The sequence below is a fragment of the Bubalus bubalis genome, chromosome 3, assembly GCF_019923935.1.
Source record: "Bubalus bubalis isolate 160015118507 breed Murrah chromosome 3, NDDB_SH_1, whole genome shotgun sequence".
NCBI classification, from domain to species: Eukaryota; Metazoa; Chordata; class Mammalia; order Artiodactyla; family Bovidae; genus Bubalus; species Bubalus bubalis.
In genome coordinates this window covers 38,298,617-38,322,770 of record NC_059159.1, presented here as the reverse complement: position 1 = coordinate 38,322,770, position 24,154 = coordinate 38,298,617, and the positions used below count along the sequence as shown (strand labels likewise).

General features: G+C 42.4%; 1 protein-coding gene across 3 annotated transcripts in view; it reads right to left on the bottom strand.

The window, feature by feature from the left end:
* ANKFY1 (ankyrin repeat and FYVE domain containing 1) overlaps nucleotides 1–20,931 on the bottom strand; it is a 69,371-nt gene extending 48,440 nt beyond the window's left edge. For 2 of the 3 annotated variants that reach the window (XM_045164898.1, XM_045164899.1), the window contains exons 1-3: nucleotides 20,775–20,931; nucleotides 5,539–5,731; nucleotides 603–721 (exon numbers count right to left, since the gene is read on the bottom strand). In XM_045164898.1, coding sequence (XP_045020833.1) covers nucleotides 603–721; nucleotides 5,539–5,731; nucleotides 20,775–20,784 — 322 coding nt within the window. In that variant the 5' untranslated portion in view covers nucleotides 20,785–20,931. Of the gene's footprint in view, nucleotides 1–602; nucleotides 722–5,538; nucleotides 5,732–6,387; nucleotides 6,707–20,774 lie in introns of those variants that run through there. The other variant, XM_045164900.1, reaches the window with a different exon arrangement.
* Between the last annotated feature and the right edge of the window lie 3,223 nt (nucleotides 20,932–24,154).

Sequence of the window (24,154 nt, the reverse complement as noted above, 5' to 3'; positions counted from 1 at the left end):
GAACTTTTGAAAATGATGTTTTTAAGTTTACTTAACCACCATATTTACCCAAATTCTACAAAATATATGTGCCACAAAAACAGTAACATTAAACAGTTAAAGCACTTAAATTCTGAAGACAGCTGGTCATCCTTTGATTTTAAAGAAAGAATATTCTTATTTTTTGCAGTAACTGTTACTTCTGAATTCAGTTCTTAAAGACCAGGAAAAGTATTTTGGCAGCTAGAGTTAAATTTTAACCAGTTGAACAGCAGCAGGACTTTCTCTTAGTGGAAACAAATTTTTTTTCTACATATGCTCTCATATTTATAACATACTACTATATGAAAAGTTATGTGGAGAGATATTCTTATTTTATAAATTATAATAAGAATACTGTAGTTCCTCAAATATTTATGATTTTTTAGCCAGATATTTGACAGAAGTGTCCACAAAGTACTACCTAATGACTCACTATTTAACTAGTTTATGGTCACCAGAAATTCGTAAGAGAAGCATTCTACTTCCACTAAGCCACAAATACTTCAAAGTGACACATCACAACCTTCTGCCAAGTGCTCGTGAGCCGGGAGTTTTGAGTCCCCAGCCGCTCAGAGGCTCACCTGACAGGTCCAGCTCCTCGGTGGAAGACAAACTGGCCAGACTCCAGCTGTCACTGCGGGCCGCCAGGACAAACTTGTGGGCATTGATGTGCCTGCTCCCAACCTTTATCTTCAAGTCACTGAGGAAGAAAAATACCCACAGGTATAAAAAGAAAAAATATCATTATAACTAGGTATAGCTGGAATTCACAGCTAATCAGTATGTGAGTACTGACTGACCAACATACATCTGTGAAAGAAAAAAAAAAAAATCACAGCAAAAGTATATCTCCATGCTAGCACTGATGGGCCATATTTATAATGCATTGCTAGACATGCTTCCATTTCTTTTTTTTTTATGTTTCCTATTTCTAACTTCTAGCTTTTAGTTCACATGGGATGCTCTGCTTTCAAAGACATTCCCTAATGTCACCCCCATGATGGTGCAGCCTACAAGTTACAAAGGATGACTAATATTCATATAAAGAGTAGAAGAGGTTTTATGTAGCAAAAATCAAGATAAATCATCAGGGAGAAATAGACTGAAAGACTAAAGACTGTGATAAGAGCTCTCAGCCTACCGTGCTATGATGCTCTACCCCATATTAATGCTTAAGCAAGGTTAATCCAAGAACTATAAATAAATTAGCTTTGATAAAACAATCAAGAATATGAAATATGAAACCCAATATCTGGAATCCTGTTCTCATCAGAAACACTCAGACCTAGTACTGGCCATTTTTTAACTCAACCATTTATAAAGAAAAGGGGTGAGGTATTTTTTCTTCAAACATGTTTCCATATATATGGCATACCATTATATGAAAAAAGCTTTCCAAATAGTTATTCACACTTAACTCTGAAATGTCAGATGTCAAGGTAGGAGAGCATCTGGGCAGTTAACAAATGCCTAAGGATGACCCACTAGGCTGGCAGAAGCATGTGCCATATGGCTAACTGGCAGCAATCCACAGTCACCCATCGTCATCTCCTTGCTTGTATTTGTGGGGCTTTTTACTTGCATATTTCCCTTGAAAATAACTTGTTAGGTCGGAAAGCCTTTAGAAACTAAATACTTAAAAACTATTATGTACGAGAAAAGGAAGAAGAAAAAAAAATTTACACAAGTTAACTCATGCACTTAAAAGGAGACAAACAATATGGTTTCAATACGATGCTTGATGCAGACACATTTTGCCCCACAAAAGCAATCTCTAGAACATACATTATAATTATGTGAGCATATCAACAATTCCAGTTCTATTAAAGAACTAACCAAGCTGCAACGAATTATCTTAGATTAAAAGAATAGGGTATTTATTAATACTGTTAACACAGAACACTATTCATAAAGAACAGAAATGACATTCTATTTAAAGCAGAACATAAAACTGTCTCATATCATATCCTGTGATAAAGTTAAAAAAATATAATGAAAACAAAGCATGAATAACTTTTAAACTCTGAATGTATTTACAAAGTATTACATTCTAAGAACATAAATGAACAGTCACTGCTTACTATTTCTACCACGCATCTTGAGTTTAGCCACAAAATTATAAAAATGAATGTTTCTATAAAATTCCTACTATTATTCATGAATGTCAGGTCAAAGTTTTTTCTTTTATAGTCTAATATGAGAAATCTGTATGCAGGTCAGGAAGCAACAGTTAGAACTGGACATGGAACAACAGACTGGTTCCAAATAGGAAAAGGAGTACGTCAAGGCTGTACATTGTCACCCTGCTTATTTAACTTATATGCAGAGTACATCACGAGAAACGCTGGGCTGGAAGAAGCACAAGCTGGAATCAAGATTGCCAGGAGAAATATCAATAACCTCAGACATGCAGATGACACCACCCTTATAGCAGCAAGTGAAGAGGAACTAAAAAGCCTCTTGATGAAAGTGAAAAAGGAGAGTGAAAAAGTTGGCTTAAAGCTCAACATTCAGAAAACGAAGATCATGGCATCTGGCCTCATCACTTCATGGGAAATAGATGGAGAAACAGTGGAAACAGTGTCAGACTTTATTTTGGGGGGCTCCAAAATCACTGCAGATGGTGACTGCAGCCATGAAATTAAAAGATGCTTACTCCTTGGAAGAAAATATATGACCAACCTAGATAGCATATTGAAAAGCAGAGACATTACTTTGCCAACAAAGGTCCGTCTAGTCAAGGCCATAGTTTTTCCAGTAGTCATGTATGGATGTGAGAGTTGGACTGTGAAGAAGGCTGAGCACCGAAGAATTGATGCTTTTGAACTGTGGTGTTGGAGAAGACTCTTGAGAGTCCCTTGGACTGCAAGGAGATCCAACCAGTCCATTCTGGAGGAGATCAGCCCTGGGATTTCTTTGGAAGGAATGATGCTAAAGCTGAAACTCCAGTACTTTGGCCACCTCATGCGAAGAGTTGACTCATTGGAAAAGACTCTGATGCTGGGAGGGATTGGGGGCAGGAGGAGAAGGGGACGACAGAGGATGAGATGGCTGGATGGCATCAATGACTCGATGGACGTGAATCTGAGTGAAGTCCAGGAGTTGGTGATGGACAGGGAGGCCTGGCGTGCTGCGATTCATGGGGCCACAAAGAGTCAGACACGACTGAGCGACTGAACTGAACTGAACTGATCCCAAAGAGATGGAGAAGGAAATGGCAACCCACTCCAGTACTGCTGCCTGGGAAATCCCATGGTCAGAGAGGAGACTGGTGAGCTACAGTCCATGGGGGTTGCAAAAGTCAGACACTAAACAATCCCAAAGAGAAATAAATATAAGAATTTCACTAATAATCTCTAACAGTGATAATTTTTAAAAATATAATTCAAAAATGGAAACTTGGGACAGGTCAAGTCTTTGAAGATTATACAGAAACAACTGGGAGGCTAGCAATTTTTTAGTTTTTCATTCTAGTCATTTAAAGGCATTTCCTTTTAAAATATGGATACAAGGATGTTGTCACTGAAGAGGAAGCATAAAGAAAGAGCTTCTTGCTAGAGTGTCTTAAACACTCAGACAGGAAAAATTATGTTTGGTTGTAAACAACTACAAAGCGACTAACACTTTCACTTTCAACCATCATTTTTAAGTATCTTATGGGACAAAAGCCTTCTCCTGAACTTTAGCTAAGAAGTGCACCAATTTCTTCCACATTGCTCAATTTAAAAATTTAACACTAACTCTCCAATTACTCTGACTACTAAAATGCACATAAAAACACTATTTAAACTCTTCAATAAAACACACGTTCATGGGACAAAAGGTTTTTTTTTTATCCCTTATCTTGGTAAAAGAGAATCTGCTTTAGAAATTTATATTCTACTTTCAGTTATTCCATTCAAAAGCTCAGTCCTCTTCAAAGTCTCCATTCCCCATCTGATCACTGGTTGTGGATAACAAAGGTATTTGGCCTTTTGATAAAAGGACAGGTTTTAGAAGCGGGAGAGAGACCCACCAGAACCCTGGGACCATACCACAGCTGACCAGGTAATAAGTTGCCAGAAGAGGAAACTGCCCAGTCTCATTCCCACTGTCTCCTAGAAAGACTACAGTGTAAGAATACAGTCGACTGTTACGTAATAGGGAAAGTAAACGGTGGGAATTCTAACAGGAAAGAGCCCTGGACAGTGAGAGAGCTGTGTCGGCGTCCTGGAGCCAGTGAGAACAAAGTTTTCACTTATCCATGGGAAAAAGAGGAGAAGGAAAAAAAGAGAGAGAGTGACCTACATTTTACAAGTAGCTGCATCCATTAGATTTAAAGAAAGGGTCCTTTACTCAGAGTGTGTAATTCCCATTTCTTGGTATTCAATTTTTCTTTTCTTTTAGAAATGATTAAGATGGTAGACGGCAGTTCTGGATTTTGATCTATTTTAAATGTCTTATTTCCAAATTTTACTAAATCATCTATTCCAATCTTGCCTCTCTAGTAGGCAAATGCTTCTAGGCACATTCATGTCCATGTTTCTTTTCCACAACTGCAGCCATCATCCCAGTTCAGTCCTTCATCACTTCTGGCCTGATTCTGCTCTTGTTCTCTTTATAATTTCGCCTACATGATGTTACCAGGCCAATCTGCCTGAAACACCACTTTATGACATTCCTGTAAATTTGAAAACCCTATTTCACACTTCCTAAAGGATCAAGTCCAGTTTCCTCACCTTGGCATCCCAATGCAACCCACCCTACCCTTCCCACCACTCCAGTGCTCCTCTGCATGGCTATGTACCCTACAATGGGCCCCCTCCTCTAAATCCTCCACACATTCCCATCTGTGAGTCTGTTCTCAGCCAGTCCCTCTATTAGTGACATTACTGTCTTTACTAAATCCTACTCAGCCTTTAACATTTACCATAAAACTCACTTAATAACAGTAGCTTAAAAACTGAGCACTTACTATATGCCAGACACTGTTTTTCTAAGTGCTCAAACAGTATTTATTAATTTAATCCACACAATAACTCTAGCTCAGTTCAGTAGCTCAGTCGTGTCTGACTCTGTGTGACCCCATGGACTGCAGCATACCAGGCCTCCCTGACCATCAGCAACTCCTGGAGTTTATTCATGTTCTTTGAAGTCAGTGATGCCATCCAACCATCTCATCTCAATAACCCTGAGGTAAATAGTATTCTTATCCCCATTTTACAGATGAGGAGCCTGAGGCACATCATACAGTTCCAGGTCACATAGCCAGTAAGTGGCCAGCTGAACTGTGTGACCCCAAAGTCCACCCTCAACCATCATGCTACACTAACCAGTAGCTCCAAGATGACTTATTTGACCAGCCCAAGAGAAAATGACTTCTCCTCCCCTGAATCCCTGAACTTGCAAGCTAATTCCTAATCTGTACCAGGGATGCAATCACCAGGACACCCATACTCTGTGCTGAAGACAAGCAGAAAGCAAAAGAGAAAGCCAAAGGGTCTGCTTCCCCAAACTGGCCCCGTGCCAGCAGCTCACCTATACTGCTCCTGCTCATAGAGGTCAGCCACGATCGTCAGCAGGCGGCTGATGAAGGACTCACTGCTGCTTTCTTTCTTTGCTTGTGCAGCTAAAAGAGTGCATCTCTTCTCTGTCTCTGCCAATTTCTTCTGCAGCTTGACATACTCTTGTCGGAGAAGCATCAAGTGCTTCTCCAACTTGGCCACCTCCTCTGCAAGGGAGACAAAGAATCAAGTTTACCACGCTAGGTGTAAACAGACAGCAATCACTCATCCCTCATCCCACAGCTAGGATGCGATTACCAAAATGACCACAGCTGATGCTTGAACAACACGGGTTTGAACTGCGTGGGTTTACTTACACACGGATATTTTCCAGTAGTAAATACTATACAAGCAACTCTATCTGAGGTGGAGCTGATGTAATAATAATAGAAATAAAGTGCACAATAAATGTAATGCTCTTGAATCATCTGGAAACCCTCCTCCACCCCTCAGTCCATGGAGAAGCTGTTTTCCTTGAAACTGGTCCCTGGTGCCAAAAAGGTTGGGGACGGCTGCAACACCATCTGCAGTTGGTTGACTCCAAAGATCTAGAAGAATCAAGGTCACGGAGGGCTCTAAGTTACACGCGGATTTTCCACTCTGCCGGAAGGTAAGGCAGAGTTCCTAGCCACTGATATTGTTCAAGGGTCAACCGTAGTCACATGATGTTCCTACTATTTCTTACTGATACTCCTACAAGACCAAGAATGGTGTTGTTCAGGGTGCCGTCACAGTGCAGGGATTTCTTCTCAATTTCCCTGAAGATCAGTTTTCAAACTGCTAGTAGGAATTAGTAACTTCTACATGTCGCATGGTGTTTTACCTTCTCTGACAACGTCTTGAGAAAACTGAGCAACTGCCAACAATCCCCACTGTACCAAAAGCTACTCCCATCTACCCCCTGCCTTCTCAGAGACTGCAGCTCCCTTCTACTCAAGCTTACGCACTCCACCTCTGCTCCAAACCCTTCACTCTCCCCAGGTCCTTTGCTTTATCATCAACCGCCCCAGCTCCAGCAACTTCAATCTCTTTCAGCTGGAACCCTCTCATCAGCACAAACACCAGCCTACGTCTCTATCAATAGTAAAACAAAACTCTCCTTTCACACATCTGACCACCTCTGCCCTTCCATCTCTAGCTACCACACACATTTCCTCACACACTGTCACCCTGCCATTCCCTCCCTCTGTCCCCACTACCCCCTTGAAGCCCCTCTCACTGATGGCCTTCTAATTGCCAAATCTAAGACACTTGCCAGTGGTTCGCCTCTCAGCACAGGACACTGCTGTCCATCCTGCTTTTTTCTTCTTTCAACAACCAACTGTGCCACCTTCTCTCCAATTCTGGTGCTGTGTCACTTCCACACGCTTCTCTGCACATCCCTCCAAACCCTCCACCACTGATACTCCCCAGGAGGTCTACCCTTGGCCTTCTCAACTGTGCCATCTTCCAAGGCAGCTATATCAGATCCTTGGTCTGTGGTTAAAACCAAAATCTAGCGCCAGTGATCCGTAGACCCTTCTCTATGCAGATCGCTCTTCTTAGCTTCAAGCAAATTGCTTTTTGTATGGTCCCTGTATTAATAAATGACACACCATCTATCCCAGTTACCTGCAGAAATGTGGGAGTCATCTTGGATGTCTCCCACTCACTCGTATGGCTCCAACCCTATGCCAGCTCAAAAAGAGATGTTTCCATTTAAAAAACAGGAATAAGTGGTACATGAGAGTGAAGTTATTATGCAACTATTAATGTTTTCAAAGAAATATGTAATACTAAATACGCACAAATTATAGGTAACAGAAAAAATGAGGCTGTGAAGCTAAATATATTTTATAATTTCAATTTTATTATAAACATTCAAATATATGAGGAACAGAACGACAAATACCACAAAATATCAGATTTGTTTTCTTCTTTGCACTTTCTTGCACATTTCAGGTATTCTATAACAAATGTGTTCTGCTTTCATAGTTCAGAGAAGGCAATGGCACCCCACTCCAGTACTCTTGCCTGGAAAATCCCATGGACGGAGGAGCCTGGTAGGCTGCAGTCCATGGGGTCGCAAACAGCCAGACACGACTGAGTGACTTCACTTTCACTTTTCACTTTCTTGCACTGGAGAAGGAAATGGCAACCCACTCGTGTTCTTGCCTGGAAAATCCCAGGGACGGGGGAGCCTGGTGGGCTGCCGTCTGGGGTCGCACAGAGTCGGACATGGCTGAAGCGACAGCAGCAGCAGCAGCTGCTTTCGTAGTTATGAAAAAGTATTTAAAGAGAAACTTGTTTAAATACTTAAATACTAATAGTCTTATCTTCATACATACAGGAGGGAACTTTTTTCTCCTTATGTAGAAGATCTACATTAAATATAAACTAGATATTATCTCAGGTGTAAATCAGCATTCCTGGGCTAACAAAGTAGAAGGCACTTGCAAGATGAAAATTTGCTTACAGCTGCTGATCACTGTGCTTATGAGTTATGTATCAGATGAGAATTTCTATAATTTTTTTTCCAAAATACTGCAATTTAGCCTACTAATTTTTATGCCAAATATTGCTTAAAAAAAACCCCACTGGCTAAAAGAAAACAAATGTAATATTTTTCAAATCTTAGCATTTATAACTACAAAATTCCTTTGGCAGGACTCATATCTACACTTCTATTCTGGTGTGACAAATTTACAGGTCACTGGTTTTGAAGAGTTATTTATAGTTACTAGGACTAAAGAGCCAAGAAATTGCAATTATTTACCTGAAACGGAGATGCACAAAGCAGTAAGTTCATGTGATTTTACAAAATGTATACTTATTTTTCCTACAGAGAAAGATACGAAGTTGGTGGCCTCTTTAAAGAAAACTGGCACTGATTTTCTGGATGTGGTTAACAGAAAATGTAAAAGGACATATAAATTTAGGAGTAACATCAAATTTTGTCCAAAAGTTGCTGTCATTCAGAGCAAAATGAATCTATGGAGTCATGATAATGCTTCTCTTGGGAGGAATGGCAGGAGAGTGGTAACTGGAGGGCACAGGAGGGGTGCCCTCTGGGTGGTAAGATTATTTTTTTGTTGTTAACTCAGTGGTGGTTACATTTTAAATATGCACATTCAAATTATAAATAATTTTATATAAATTTTAAATAAGTTTTATTTTGGTAATTCATTGGGCTCATGTTTTGCCATTCTTTGCATGTTATTTTATGCATCAATTAAGTTTTTAAAAAACTGATATATACACTTGTAGTAGCTTCTGGAGTTTCAAGTGATGGGAATATAAACCCGTTTAGTAACTAGCTTTGAGGACCATGGGCAGTTTACCTCTCTGAGCTTCAGTTTCTTTATATGTAAAATAATAAGAGGGGGGATATTCTACTTGGTGCTGCTGTGAAAATTAAATAAAATTACTATAACTGGCACATGCATGCAAAATTGTCAGCATTTCCTCCACACCCCTTTTATGCTTTCCACAATTACATAATTATTGGTTAAATAGTTTAAACTATTGTAACTATTTACACAACATTTTTTTGAATCATGAAAAACAGAATGAGTTTCAAATTTTTATTGACCGAGGAATTAAGACTGATCAATTAAAATCACAGCAAATCAATAGGACATTATCAGAAAGATAAGATGATGAACAAAAGGAAAAACAGAAATGGAAAAACAGTGCTAAATAATGAATGAGCTATCAAGGCTTTAAATACTTCATCACCTCATATAACAAGTCTGCATTGACAATTCCCAAACCAAAGAGTAAAGCCTAACATGCTTTTAAAAATCGTCATTAGGGAATTCCCTTGTGGTCCTGTGGTTAGGACTCGGTACTTTCACTGCCATGACCTGGGTTCAATCCCTGGTCAGGGAACCAAGATCCTGCAAGCCATACAACAAGGCCAAAAAAAAAAAAAAAAAAAAAAAAAACCTTCATTATTATTAGTTTGGAAGAAGTGCGAGTTAGTTAGGCTGTATCTTAAAAAAAAAAAAAAGCTCTCCAAGAGGCAACTCCTAACCTACCACAGGAAAAAGTCAGTCAATGTCTACCATTGATCCATATAGAAATGGCAGTATTATCACTTACAGGTCAACAGAGAAGAGGGGAAAGTAGTCTGGAAAGTGGGTTCTGAGGGGTGGCAAAATTTTATTTTTTAAGTCTTGTAATATTTGAGTTTTAAATCGATGTGCACCTAGAAAGCAAATATATTATTTTATACAAATTTTAAATATTATGGAAAACAATTACAAGTATGAGGGAAAGTAAATAATTTTCTAATACCCAAGTGTAAGGGTTTTTACACATCACAGAACTTTAGGAAAGGAAGGAACCTAAAGATCACTTCTGGCTCAATTCCCAGACAATGAGCTGAAGAGCACAAAGGGGAAAGGCCCATGACCCCTACCCACTTCCGGCCTCAGACTGCTCTTGAGGACAGTACTCCCAGACTGGCTGCGTAAGAATCACTTAGGCAATCTGAACTAAAGAGACAGCACCCAAATTCAGCAGATCTGGAGCGGGATCACAGGAAATGTACAGTGCTTTTCAGATGACACCAGGTGTGGGGATGACTGGCCTGGACAAAAAGCTCAGCCCACAGGTCACACACAGTTAGACTGCTCTGGGAATACTACTGTTTAGATAGAAGATAACAGTACTGCAATTTCTTTTTGTTCATTCATTAGCTTATCCAGAGATTTGCAACTCTTAAGAAGGCAACTGTATAACCTAGCAGTTCATTGAAAATTTATAAAGTGCCAGTGTGAAAGTAAAGAAAACCATCTTGGCACACGTTTTTCACAAAGTTGCTGGGTAATGGAGAAGACAGGCAATTAAAAAAGACAAGCTGAAAACCTGAAAGCACTCTGACAAGGCATACAAATTCAGCACAGGGCAAAACCACCCGGCCTCAAGGCAGTGCAAGGAAAGACATCTCGGACAAGTGGCGTTTCACTCCAAAAAATTTAAATAAAGCCTGTCAGTGTTTGCAGCTTACTAGGTCCAGAAAATATAAGGGAAAGGCTTCAGTGATTTACCTTCTTCGTCAGATTTTCCTTTTAAATTAGTATCAGTCAACAGGTTTGTGGGCTAGGCACAACAGTAAGCTCCAGGAGAAAAACAAATCATTAGAAAGCAAAACCTACCCTTGCCCTCCATACAAGTCATCGGCAAGAAGCCTGCAAGTCACCTGCCTCTGCCTAAGTCAATTTAATGGATAACAAGAGGACACCTTATCTTGCTAGTTCAAACAGGTGGCTATAGTCACATCTTACTTGCCCAAGAGACAGCTGCTAAGTTTTCACAGGGGTTGCCTGCAGCTATGGATTGCAGATTTTTCTTCCCTGAAGCAAACTGAACCCATTAACCTTGGTTTCAATTACATCTTATTCTAGCCAACCTTTTGCTCAAGAGTCCCCAAAATCCACCAACACTATAGCATCCATAAATGTTCTGCATTTCCATTTCACTTAAACTATCATTCTTATGGAAGATCAGCAGTTGCCCCTTGGAATTTTAAAAGGGCAGTTTAATTTGTACATTTTTCAAATAATATAGCACCAAAGTAGTGCCAACGGAGAAGGCAATGGCACCCCACTCCAGTACGCTTGCCTAGAAAATCCCATGGACAGAGGAGCCTGGTAGGCTGCAGTCCACTGGGTCGCTAAGAGTCGGACACAACTGAGCGACTTCACTTTCACTTTTCACTTTCATGCATTGGAGAAGGAAATGGCAACCCACTCCAGTGTTCTTGCCTGGAGAATCCCAGGGACAGGGGAGCCTGGTGGGCTGCCGTCTATGGGGTCGCACAGAGTCAGACATGGCTGAAGCAACTTAGCAGCAGCAGCAGTGCCAAATGTAGAATCTATATAAAATATAGAAGTAGTGTCTACAGGAACTCACAAACAGGAGGGACAAGAATGAAACTAAGTCACAAAGAATCTGGATACTGATTCATGTGGGGGGAACTATGAGGACATTTGCCTCAGAGAGTAGAAAGTTACGCACTCCTCCAACCCTTAAAGATCATAAAAGTTCTATTTCAAAAATGTTCTCAAGGAATCTTTGTAAATTCCTTTGGATACCAGTTCAGTCGCTCAGTCGTGTCCGACTCTTTGCAACCCCATGAATCGCAGCACGCCAGGCCTCCCTGTCCATCACCAACTCCCGGAGTTGACTCAGACTCAGGTCCATCGAGTCAGTGATGCCATCCAGCCATCTCATCCTCTGTCGTCCCCTTCTCCTCCTGCCCCCAATCCCTCCCAGCATCAGAGTCTTTTCCAATGAGTCAACTGTTTGCATGAGGTGGCCAAAGTACTGGAGTTTCAGCTTTAGCATCATTCCTTCCAAAGAAATCCCAGGGCTGATCTCCTCCAGAATGGACTGGTTGGATCTCCTTGCAGTCCAAGGGACTCTCAAGAGTCTTCTCCAACACCACAGTTCAAAAGCATCAATTCTTCGGCGCTCAGCCTTCCTCACAGTCCAACTCTCACATCCATACATGACTACTAGAAAAACCATAGCCTTGACTAGATGGACCTTTGTTGGCAAAATAATGTCTCTGCTTTTGAATATGCTATCTAGGTTGATCCAAAATCTACAGCAATATCCCTAGTAGCTCTCAGAATTACTGACACAAATTTCTACCTGCAGCCTTGACCCTAACACTTGTTTCAGTCAACAGTTCCCTAAGAGTGTGTGTGTGTGTGTGTGTGTAGTCACTCAGTCGTGTCTGACCCACCAGGCTCCTCTGTCCATGGGATTCTCCAGGCAAGAATACTGGAGTGGGTTGCCATTTCCTTCTCCAGGGGATCTTCCCGACCCAGGGATTGAACCCGGCTCTCCCGCATTGTAGGCAGACGCTTTACCATTTGAGCCACCAGGGAAGTCCGAGACGTAAACTACAAAGGTTATGATCAGAGAAGAGGTGAGATGAAAGGAGGGTGTTAGGATACAGACGCTCATTCATGAAATCACAGCTGCTCCCCGTCTTGCATCTTTTGCAGGAGAAAACCCTGATCACAAGCACACCGACCAGTGGCACTGCAACTGCCACACCGTCTCCTGATATAATAAAGAAAGCAGCCATGGCTGAGACAGTATTCTGTGGGCAACGCGTCTGCTTGCAAATAGCAAGCAAATGTGTCCTTGAAGTACCAGCAAGCTGTAAAGTTCTTACAGGAAGAAGTATACAATTATCATTCTGAGTAATAATGCAGAACCCACAGCTCAGTGCAGTGGTGAGGGGGCGCAGGCTCTGGAGTCCGATCCCAGCCCCAGCACTTTCTAGTTGTCATTCCTCAGGCAAATGCCTCCTTCTCCACCTAGGTTAAGTATGTAAACATAAACATACTTAGAAGCACACCTGCCCTGAAGTAAGAGGTCAGTACATGTGCGCTATTGTTCTAAGAAAGGCAACATGACATTGCCCTTAAGACAGTGTGCTCTGGAGCCTCACTCGCCTGGACTGGAACCCAGGCCCACATTTACTAGCAGTGTGACCTTGGCAAATCATTTCTTTCTGCGCTTTGGTTTTCACAGGTAGAAAGTAGGAATAATAATAGTATCTGAGAGTGCTGTCGAGGAGTAATTAAGATATATTAAACTATTCACAACAGTGTCTAGTTTAAAGGTTTACTACCACTTCTTTATCAAGTGACTAATTTTCAGCTGTGGCTTCTTTTTTCTCTTTCTCCAACTTTCCCTTTGAAAAATAAGCCTAGAAATTTAAATAATAGATAAACCTACAGTCTCACCAGAAGAGCTATACTAAGTATCAGTGAAGAGTATCAGCACTTGCATCACAATTTCATCATGTTTTTTTCCCAAATAATACCCATTTACTCTTCACCAATGCAGTTGGAGGTCAGATATTTTGATGCGTTCTCTGGTAATTCATACTCCTCACCTAACCAAAGATGCCTGGGACAAAAAGAAAATCTATATTCACTAGGAATACCCTAAAAAAAGAAACCAACATGAATTGCAATATATATATATATAATTTAATCACCAAGTCACAGGACAGAAAAGGACCCAACAAAGCTTCTTAAAAGACTCTTCCTTCTAGGTCGGGAGTTGGCAAACTTTTTCAGTGAAGGGCCAGCTAGTAAATATTTCGGGCTTCACGGTTAAAGCACATCAGTGGCTGCCAGAGGTCAGGGGAATGGGACTGAATGAATGCAAGGGAGTTCGAGGAAATTATTTTAAGATTATAAAACTGTTCTACATCATGATCTACGATCTCAAGCCAAAGCTCATGCTCATCCCACTGTACCATGCTACCTATTTTCAGTCTCAACGTCAGGACATCAAACAAAGAGTTATTCATTATTAATTCACTGACTTAGGAATTAAATGCTCTTCCCACTCCCTGCCTTAAATGTGATTTCTAGTCCCTGCCTACTCCAATTCTAACCCACAGTGTATTCATTAAATCCTTTTAGATGAACAAAACCCTGATATTTCCTTTCTCTACATTTCTATAGTCCTTTCCATCCCCCAATTTTCACCTGGAATTAGTGTTCTTTGTATAATTCTGTAATTACTAAATGACTTTCTCCCTATGCTTTAACTATGTCCATTAGATGAAAGAAAAATGACTGTAAAACTGGTAACATCTCATTTTGAGGACTACAAAAATAATTTTGTTTCAGTCTTCTACATAACAATATTTCATTAAAACACATATCATATTCCCAGAGAAAACTATCTTCCTTGCTGGCATCAGAAAACATAAAATCCTCGCAGGTAATGAATTACTACCACTACTTGCCTAAACATGTCATATTACAGATGTAATTTTTCTTTCACTAGGATTACTAGCGCTAACTACAGTGCTTAATTCTAGGAAAACTGTTTAACAAAAAAGAAATAAGTGGATGTACTTACTGTTGAAATTCAAGTTCACAAAATACCCTAATGAAAAGAGGAAGGGAGGGAGTTCCCTAGTGGTTAGGATTCCAGCCTTTCACTACCTTACTAGGGTTCAGTCTCTGGTCAGGGAAGTGAGATCCCGTAAGCCACGAGGCACGTGCAAAAAAAAAAAAAAAAGAGGAAGGGTTAGACAGCAATAGCATCTGGAGGAGAGTACAAAGGAATAGCAAGATACCTCTGCCAGTTTGTACCCTCCCAGTTCACACACACATACACAGACAAGAAGTTTGGACATAATAAAGAGAGTGGTGCTAAAAGATATTTCATATTTTGACTTTTCACCCTTTAAAAAGTCTAGCAATCCTGTTACAACTCAAATGCTTTAACAAAGTCGAAAAGCCATTATTTAACAAAAGTTGATTTAAAAAAATCCTTTTACTTCATTTACAAATAACACCTACTACTGAAGACTTCTTAGTTAGGAAAGATGACCTAAGTTTATTTATGTATATGTGTAATATTATATACATGCACGTAGTTATATTTGTTTTAAAAAATGATTTAGTAAAATCCTCTTCTATTCAATTCTGATTCAGATTGAAAAAAATTTTTTTGTGGGATATACTGATTTTCACTGAAGCTGACTGATGCATAAATCTTGAGTTCTTAGAAGCTTCCCAGGTGATTCTAATATGCAGGGTTCTCCAGGTTGAGAACCACTAGCCCAAACTACCAGAATGACGGCAGAAAGGAAAAAACATATGTGAGAGTTTTGTAAGACCCACAGGATTTGGTGCTGACTACAGAGTTAGAGGGACTTCCCAGGTGGTATGAGTGGTAAAGAACCTGCCTGTCAATGCAGGAGATGAAGAGAGACGTGGGTTAGATCCCTGGGTTGGGAAGATTCCCCTGGAGGAGGGCACAGCAATCCACGCCAGTATTCTTGCCTGGAGAATCCCATGGACAGAGGAGCCTGGCAGGCTATGGTTCATAGTGTCACAAAGAGTCAGATACAACTGAAGCAACTTAGTACACACACACATGCACAGAGCTGGGTGAAGTCAAAAGTAGAGACATTATTTTCAAAGCAGTGATTTTTCCAGTAGTCATGTATGGATGTGAGAGCTGGACCATAAGGAAGTCTGGGCGCTGAAGAATTGATGCTTTGGAACTGTGGTGTTGGAGAAGACTCGAGAGTCCCTTGGACTGGAAGATCAAACCAGTCAATCCTAAAAGAAATCAACACTGAATATTCACTGGAAGGACTTATGCTGAAGCTGAAGCTGAAGCTCCAATACTTTGGCCACCTGATGCGAAGAACTGACTCACTGGACAAGACCCTGAATGCTGGGAAGACTGAGGGCAGGAGAAGGGGATGACAGAGAACGAGATGGTTGGATGGCATCACCGACTTGAGTTTGAGCAAGCTCCGGGAGTTGGTGAGGGACTGGAAAATCTGGCATGCTGCAGTCCGTGGAGTTGCAAAGAGTTGGACACGACTGAGCGACTGAACAACAGGGATGACCACTAGGTTACTGACCTTCAGCATTCAGCTGGACAGTGTACGACTCATCATCAATGCAAAGGAGAAAACTCAGTAAACTATAAAGTACAATATGAGAAACTCTGCCTTCCCCTCTTGGCTGCACTTCCACTAAGGCTGAGACTGTGTTGCTCACTTTGTCACCCCCAGCACAGCTGCCTGTGTGTATGTGCTATGTGTTCAGTCATGTCTGATTCTTTGCAACTCCATGGACTGTAGACCACCAGGGTCCTCTGTCATGGAATTTTCCATAAAATGCTTTTTTCCTGATTGTGATTCAACTGATAAGACTTGTCTACAAGTCAGTGATGTGACTTACACATTTTTCAAAACCTCACTCTGTAGCACTGATCAGAGGTAGAGCTGGCGGCATAGGAAATACTCAACAAATACTAGCTCACTAGCTAATTTTCACACAAACACCAGTCTGATTGGAAATACTTCCAACTGCTTGCTAAGCCATAATCCTCTAAAGGTATACTGGGCATGGTGAAATCTGTCCACAACTGAGGTGAAGATATTTGTTCTCAAATCTGTTCCTTCTCTTCCTGTCAACACCCCAGTCATTATCTGAGTCACCCAGAGAAGAACCCTTGAGTCATCTTTGATTTCACCCTCTTGTCAACATGCAAACAGGTTTCACCAGCCCTGTTTTACGCCCTCTATAGTGAATGTCTCTCATATCAGTCCTCACCAAGCCCAGTGACCCTTACCAAAGGACTCGTCATCAATTACTACAGTCTGTGTTCTGACCTCCCTCTCTCCCAAATCCATCCTCTACATTATAGCCTTTTTCACTCACCTCAAACAATTCTAGTCATGTCACTACCTTGGCTGATACCTTTTAGTAGCCTTACCCCATGGCCCAGAGAGTAAAACCTAAATGCTTATTTAACCAATCCCTTCATAATCTGGCCTGTCACATACTTTTCCAACCTCAGATCCTGCTAATTCTTCCACTGAGAATCGTGACCTCTTCCCAACCTATGTCCAAAAGGGGCCTATTTTCCAAAGCCCAGCCCAGAGATGCCCAGTTTATCTCCTGCAGTACAGGCTTCCCGACACCCCAAACACTACCCCCACCACTCTTCTAAAACATCTCTTCCTAGCCTGAGTATCGTAAGCATTTTTCACTTACTATCCTACAGTGCAATTCCTAACACACATGCCCTTCACCTCCTTTCCCGGACTGCTGCATTCCCTATGAAAAGGCTCTAGGTCTGGCTCTTCTTTTGTACCCCTCCCTCCACCCCCACTCCATGCTCATCCCATCCTCCACCCTACAGTGTCTTACTTATCAGGTGGAGTTCAATAAATACCATAAGTCCCAGGCCTACTAAGATTTAACAAGAGAGAGACTGTGTGGCAGGTCAAAATGTCTGGCACTGTGATAAAAGGGTTCTTGAGACACTATTTCTTTTGAGATAGAGATGATCCCCCTTTCAAAGCTGAGGAAACTGAGACTGAGAGCAATTCATTGGCTTGCCTGTGATCACAATTTAGTAAAACTAGGATTCAAACCCATGTCCACCTGCAGAAATTGAGCTCTTAAATACTGCGCGACTGCTAAGACTAAACTGGGCTGGGTGAAAAGTAGGTTAGGCAGCTCCCAGCAGCCTGATATTATTCAGAGCACATTAATACCTGGACCAGGCAGCTTACCGGACAAGAGACTAAGGATGTATCCAGACAACTTTTCATTTTTTAGATTTCATGTATTTATTCATTTTGGCCAAGGCACACAGCTTGTAGGATCTCAGTTCCTCAACGAGGGACTGAACCCTGACCCTCAGCAATGAAAGTGAGCAGTCCTAACCACCAGACTGCCAGGGAATTCCCAGTAACTCTTCTTGATGTCTGGTAAATGACACTCAATAATTTATCCATTCCTTCAACCACAGGCATGATTCTAAGTTGGGAGGTACAGCAGTGAACAAAATAGAAAAAGTCTCTGCCCTTGTGGGGGTCATATTCCAGCAAGGGAATTAAAAGACAAACAAAATCTAGGGACTCTCTCTAAAGAGGTGAGAACTGAACAGACACCTGAGTGAATAAAAGTCGACTGGCTATATGGAGAAACTGAGGAAGACTGTTTGTGGCCAAGGGAACTGCAGGACAAAGATACTGCAGTTGAAGCATGCTGGGAATGTACGAAGACTAGCAAGGACGTTAGTGTGGCAAAAGCTTTGTGAATAAAGAAATAAGGTAACAGTGTTAACCAGCAGTCAGACTCTGTTGGGACCTGAAGGTCACTGGAAGGCTTTGGAATAAGATCGCTGAGAGCCACAGAAGTGGGGAGGGCATGGGGAAGGTGGGTGTACTGCAAAGAATGAGAGAGACATGATCTGATTTATGTTTTAAAGGGAACCCTGGAAACAGTATAAATAGGTTGTGGGGAAGCAAAATGAGGGAGAAAAAGTAAAAGCAGGAAGACCAAGTTGGAGGGACTTTTCCAAGTGATGAAGGACACTTCAATTAGCAGGATAGCTTCAGGGAAGTAGAGTGGAAATTGAAATTAATTTTAGGACTTTACTTAAATATATACAGTCAAAGCAATATCCATGGATGGATGGAAGGAAAGAAGCTTGGTTTCCACACGAGTCCCACTAAGAAGTTACTGTATAAGTCAGTCTAGGCAGGTTGTGTTTACTATTGCTAAGTGTCATTTCCCACAGGCTCACACACTTGCATCACCAAAGGAAAACCATTATCAGGGAGGTTCCCACAGAGTGTGCTTACAGAGCATCCAGTTGTTACATGACATGGATTTTTTGCTATTTGCTTATATGTAAATGAGTGTTTCTAAACACGCATAGCCAGCTGGATAAATTCTGACTGAAGTACAAGCAGCATTGAACAAGTTTACACCCTGGCAAAACACTGTCCAGCTAATCTTTCCTTCCTGAACATAACAAGCACCCTCAGTTTAATGAGGTAACTGGATTAGAATGATCCACTCAGAATCTTCCCAAAATTTGCGACATTGTTTCCAAAAAGCTTAAATCAGAACACAGAGGAGGAAACTGGAACACAGAAAAGACAATAAAAACTGTCAAGTCAGAACCTCCTGACTACACTTACCTATCTGTACTCCCTTGCCAATTTAACCCTGAAAGGATGCTTTGTTTAAGGTGTGTTCTCCAGGAGCTGGATGTCTCTCAAGGTTACCCTAACACAAATCTCAAGGCACCTGCAGGATTATGGATCAGCATATTCTGCTAGTAGGAGCTCCTCAAGCTGGAATCAGACTGGCAGACACAGCAGGTGCTCAGGAAAACTGCTGAATGAAAACCCAGCTGCTCTCTACAACTTCAATCTCAGTAATGTACTCCCAAAACATTCAACTTCTCTAACTGATGTAAAGGTGCTGGACAATGTCACCCCACCTAAAGCCTTCCTGAACCTTTCCACTCCAACTCACTGCTCTGGGCAACAAGCTCCATTGTGCTGGCTGCCCGCTGTGTTAAAACAATATTAAACAACACTCTGATTTATCCAAAAAACTAGCTTCAGAGGATACCTTAGCTTTCTTTCTATTCCTCTTAATCCTCCTGTTTTCATACAATATTTATCTGATGTTTCCCCCACAGCCGGTATAGCTTGGCAGAAAGAGCAGACCAACAGTGGGTACTGGTCCTGGGTATCTCTAGAACTCTGGCCTCAATTCCTTTATCTATAAAGTGCAAATGACACCCATGTCAGGCCTCCTTCACAAGGCTGTTGCCAAGTCTAATCAATTGAGAAAAGCTGCAAACTGTCAGGTGCTGCCCAAAGAGAAAATTCAAGTAAAGATGGGTTCAGACAAAGCTTAGCTCAAAATCAATAGGCGAGGCGGGAGCACCAGCCTATTGCATCCAGACCCAATCATTTAGTCGAAGAAGCAGTGTTTTCCTCCAATAATGGAGTGAACATGAGAAGCACACTAGCCAGGTCCGACAGCATCACTTTAGGGTCCCTGGCAGGTAACTCCCATCTCTGGGTCTTCTTTCCCCCAACCTGTACAAGGCTTTGACAATGAAGGACTCTAATACTGCTACGTTAAGGCAGACAGATGGGAGAAGCCAAACTGCCTTTACCTGCAGTGTCATAAAGAAAGCGCCAGAAAGCAGAAAACAGTAAGGATAGGACTGAGAGGCAAAGGAGCCGAGGTCTGGTTTAGCACATCTTTTAGGAGCAGTGTGACCTTGGCCAACTACTCTACCTAGCAAACCTTCTCCTCCTGTCCACATCTCTAAACCTGGGGAAAGAAGCCCAGCCGACCCGAATCTCTCGGGGCTGCTGGGAAGCCCAGAGCCTACAGCGCCCGCCCGTCTGGCGCGCCGACCAGTGACAGCCCTGGCTCACGCCGACCCTCACCCCGGGAAGAGTCCCAGGCTCTTCCGCAGGCAAGGGATATACCCCTTCCGGATGTGGGACCTGCCAGGACAGCAGTTTCGATTTCTTAAGGAGAAGTGTTACTTCCCCAGCCGTCCCAGCGCCGCTGGTAATCAAAGGAGCCTCCCCGGCGGCCCTGGGGATCCCAGCAGCTGCACTCAGTCCCGGCACGCGACCTAGTGACCGGCTCTGGACCCCGCAGCGGTCCCCTGGGGTCGGGGACGCCAGGAGGGGCGTTGCCATAGGAATAGCGCTCGAGACCCCCGCCCCAGGCGCCCGGCAGAGGCTGGACAGGAAGGCTCACGAGACCCACTGTGCCCCTTGCGACCGTGCCCGGTCGTTCCCGCTCAGGGCTGCTTGGCCCAGCCAGCAGCGCCCCCACAGCTCCGCGCCTTCCCGCGCGGCTCCACAAAAAACCCTACCTTCCGCCATGTCGGGCCCGGCCCTGCCTCAGCCTCGCGAGATGTGCACCGCTCAACTGGAGCGGCGCATAACGGAGGCCCTTAAGTCTCGCGAGAGTCATGGAGGCCAGACAGAGGGAGGAGTCGAGACGAGGTAAGAGCAGTGAATGAAAGTAGAGGGGGTAGTTGGATACCCGAGGAACTGAAATTCTGGCTCTCTGCTCCTAGTGGTTTCGAGGCTCTGGACTATCACATCCTGACTAGGCTCTATCATATTCCACGCCCTAGGGAGGGGACTGAAAAGGATGAGCGCAGCGAGCACTGCTGCTCCTTTGGGAAAATATGGCCGTGAGAGGGTCGAGAAAGGGGTTTTCTTTGGTTTTAGGTTTGTAAAGATGTGAGAGGCTGAGAGAAAAGAGCCAAAGGAGACGGAAAGGCTAATGAAGTTCAAGGTCCTTGGGGAGGCAGGATGCCCTGCAGGAATTTAGGGGAAGTGATGCACTGTAGATTTCAGGCAAGTCACTGTTTTCTACCAAGACATCAGGATACAAGAATGTGCTTGCGGATACATGTGAAAGAGGGAAGAGATAAGGAGATTGCTTGATGCTATCAATTTTATGGTTGAAATTCTTAGGCAAGAGAACCAAAAAAGAGTGAAGAAAAAGAAGTTGGAAGGCCTGGTTTCAGGCCTTTCAGAACTCAAGGCTCCTGTCTGCAGAGACAGAGAATAAGGGGGAAAGGGGGAGGATTTGAAGATAAATTTTAGGTGCTGCTTAGGTTAAGCATTACTGGGTGGGAGATGGAATGGAGAAGGAATTTGCAAACAATAGTCATGGGGTTAAATTTTTGAGGGAGGAGGAGGAATTCTGGATGAGGGATAGATACCAAGGCAATGAAAGCGGAGAGGGTATTGAAATGTGTAAGAACAGTGGTGTGCTCAGGGAAATGGTGTCCTCGTTGTGACAAGAGACTGAAGATGTGACAAGAGACTGAAGATGTGACAAGAGACTGAAGATGTGGGAGGAGGAATGTACACAGGGAGGTGTGTAGAGCTGTATTGAGCAAGCAGCCCTTAGACTAAGGAGGGCAGGGCAGTACTTGCCAGACCCAACAGAGGTGCCATAGCTCAGTGCTTCCATGTCAAGAATGGTGAGCCCTTGGGGCCATTAGGGTAGCCAGGCAGAGGCAGCCCCATCTGTTATCCTATGAGTGCCCTACAAATATATTCTAGGTCATAACCTAAAGGTGGTCAGAAGTAATGCCATAGCTGATGGCTGGGTTTGTATCATACGACTTATTTTTGCCCCTTCACCAGCACTAGCCTAGTGTCTGGCACACAGCAGGTGCTCAAAATATTTGAAGAGCTGTTGCTGTGAGCTATACCAGGAGTCAGGAGAACTGGGTTCAGACTTGGCTTTGCTGCTAATTTGTAGTGTTGATCATGGGCAAATCTCTGCAAGGTGTAGGCTGTTTCATCAGATTCTCCATCGATTTCAAGAGGGAGTTTGACTAGGGGGATCGTGACCTCCTTTTAGAATCTGATGAAAACCAGGGATCCTCTGCTTTAGAGTAGTACACATGTAGGAGTAAACAAATTTTGCTTGGACTAGATGCCCACAGTTAAACAAGAACTCTTCTTAAGGGATTTAACCAACTCAAGGGCTTTACTACCTTATCACAGCCTAACTTCAAGAAACCCTCTAACAGAAGTGAAAGCACTCTTAGTGATGTCTGTAATATTAATACAGCCCTGTCTGGGCCCTTGTCTTTTGAGTAGATTTACTGGCATAAAAACATCCTGTGAAACTAAACATCTGGAGTACTCAGTGAATTACATCCTACAGGCTTGGATGGAGCTACATTAGATGTGATCTAAAATATAGACAGGGTTCATTTTGGACCTAATTCACATCTTGTTGTCTGATATAGAGGAACATTGTGTGGAGTAGTCTCCGACAAGGGCGCATGAAATGCAGGAATAGTTAAATGCTGCCTGCCTTAAGAGCATAGGGGAACAGACTTTCTAGGGAGGCAGTGTCATTTCATGGTAGAACAGGAGGGAGACAATCACGAGGCTGGTAGTCCCATGAACTGGGTTCAATTCAAGTACTAGCCTCAACACATTAACTCTCTATGTGACCTTGGAAAAACTGTTCCTGAGCTAAGAGGTAAAGCACCCAGTAAGGGAGTTCGTGAAACTGAATCCCGGCCATGAAACTTACTTGCTCCAGTCCTGATAAATTACTCTGAACCTGTTTATGCCTGTGGACCCTTCTAAGGATTTGACTAGATCCTTTACAAAAAGAGTATCTAGCACAAGCCTGCCACAAAGTGGAGGCTCAGTGAACAAGAACTTGACTTCTGGTGCTCATTAGGAATAAGGAGAGGTTACCATGCTACTACAGTTCCTTACAAACACAGTACTATTATAGTTGTTCCTAATGGAGACTGCTGGTAAGGGAAAACCAAGTACCTGTCTGTGACCTTCTGTGCAGCTCCTGTGTCCAAGCTGTGTCTGGCTGCCTTTTGTGAAAGCCTTTCCCTTCACCTTCAGTTTATTTCACTTATGTGAATAGGATTCAAACTCCTTCTTAATCGTTTCAGTGCAGCCCAGTGGGGTGTGCAGACTCAGTGGAACGAGAAGCCTTGTCCTACCTTGGCAGCCAGGTTACACCATCTGAAACTGAGCAACCAAAAATTCCTTATCCTGGAAATAATTAGCTGTGAGAATTGAATCCTGTTGAGGTTTGCAGTCCTCCAGAAAATGAAAATTTTTAATTTGGTGAAGTGTTACCAACTCTAGAGAGAGATGGAAAATCAACAGGTCCTTCCTCAAAGCCTAGGGACTTGCACACAGTAGGCATAGTCAAGAACCGGTTCATTTGCATTGGAAATGGCATCCAAATAAAACTCTTGCTATATACCTTGAATAGATCATTATGCTTAAAACTGACAGTTAAAGTTTAGGAACATCATCTAGACCTTTCTATAACAGTTTTATTTCAAATATATTTTTCAGAAAAATTAAAACTGAAAAATTAGCCACCATTTTCCCCAAACTTCCCTCAAGGACGATTTTCTTCTTGTGATTAAGAGATCTGGCTTCTTGTTCTTTTCTGAAGAGGCCTTTAAACCACTGGCAACTTCTATCAAGAGAGACAAACTTTCAACACCTCCAAACCCATACAAACTATATTTAAGGATGCAGGGTACAAAGCTGAATGTTCACATCCTGAATCCTGTTGGAGTTTGCAATCCTTCAGAAAAAAATTTAAATTTGGAAAAATTAAGGGGAAAAAAGTACACAGGTCTTGCCTCATTTGCCACTAACTTACTGATCCTGGGCAGGTATCAGGGTCAGGTTCGCCCATCTGTTTAGAGAAGGGAAGGTGGTGACTGAG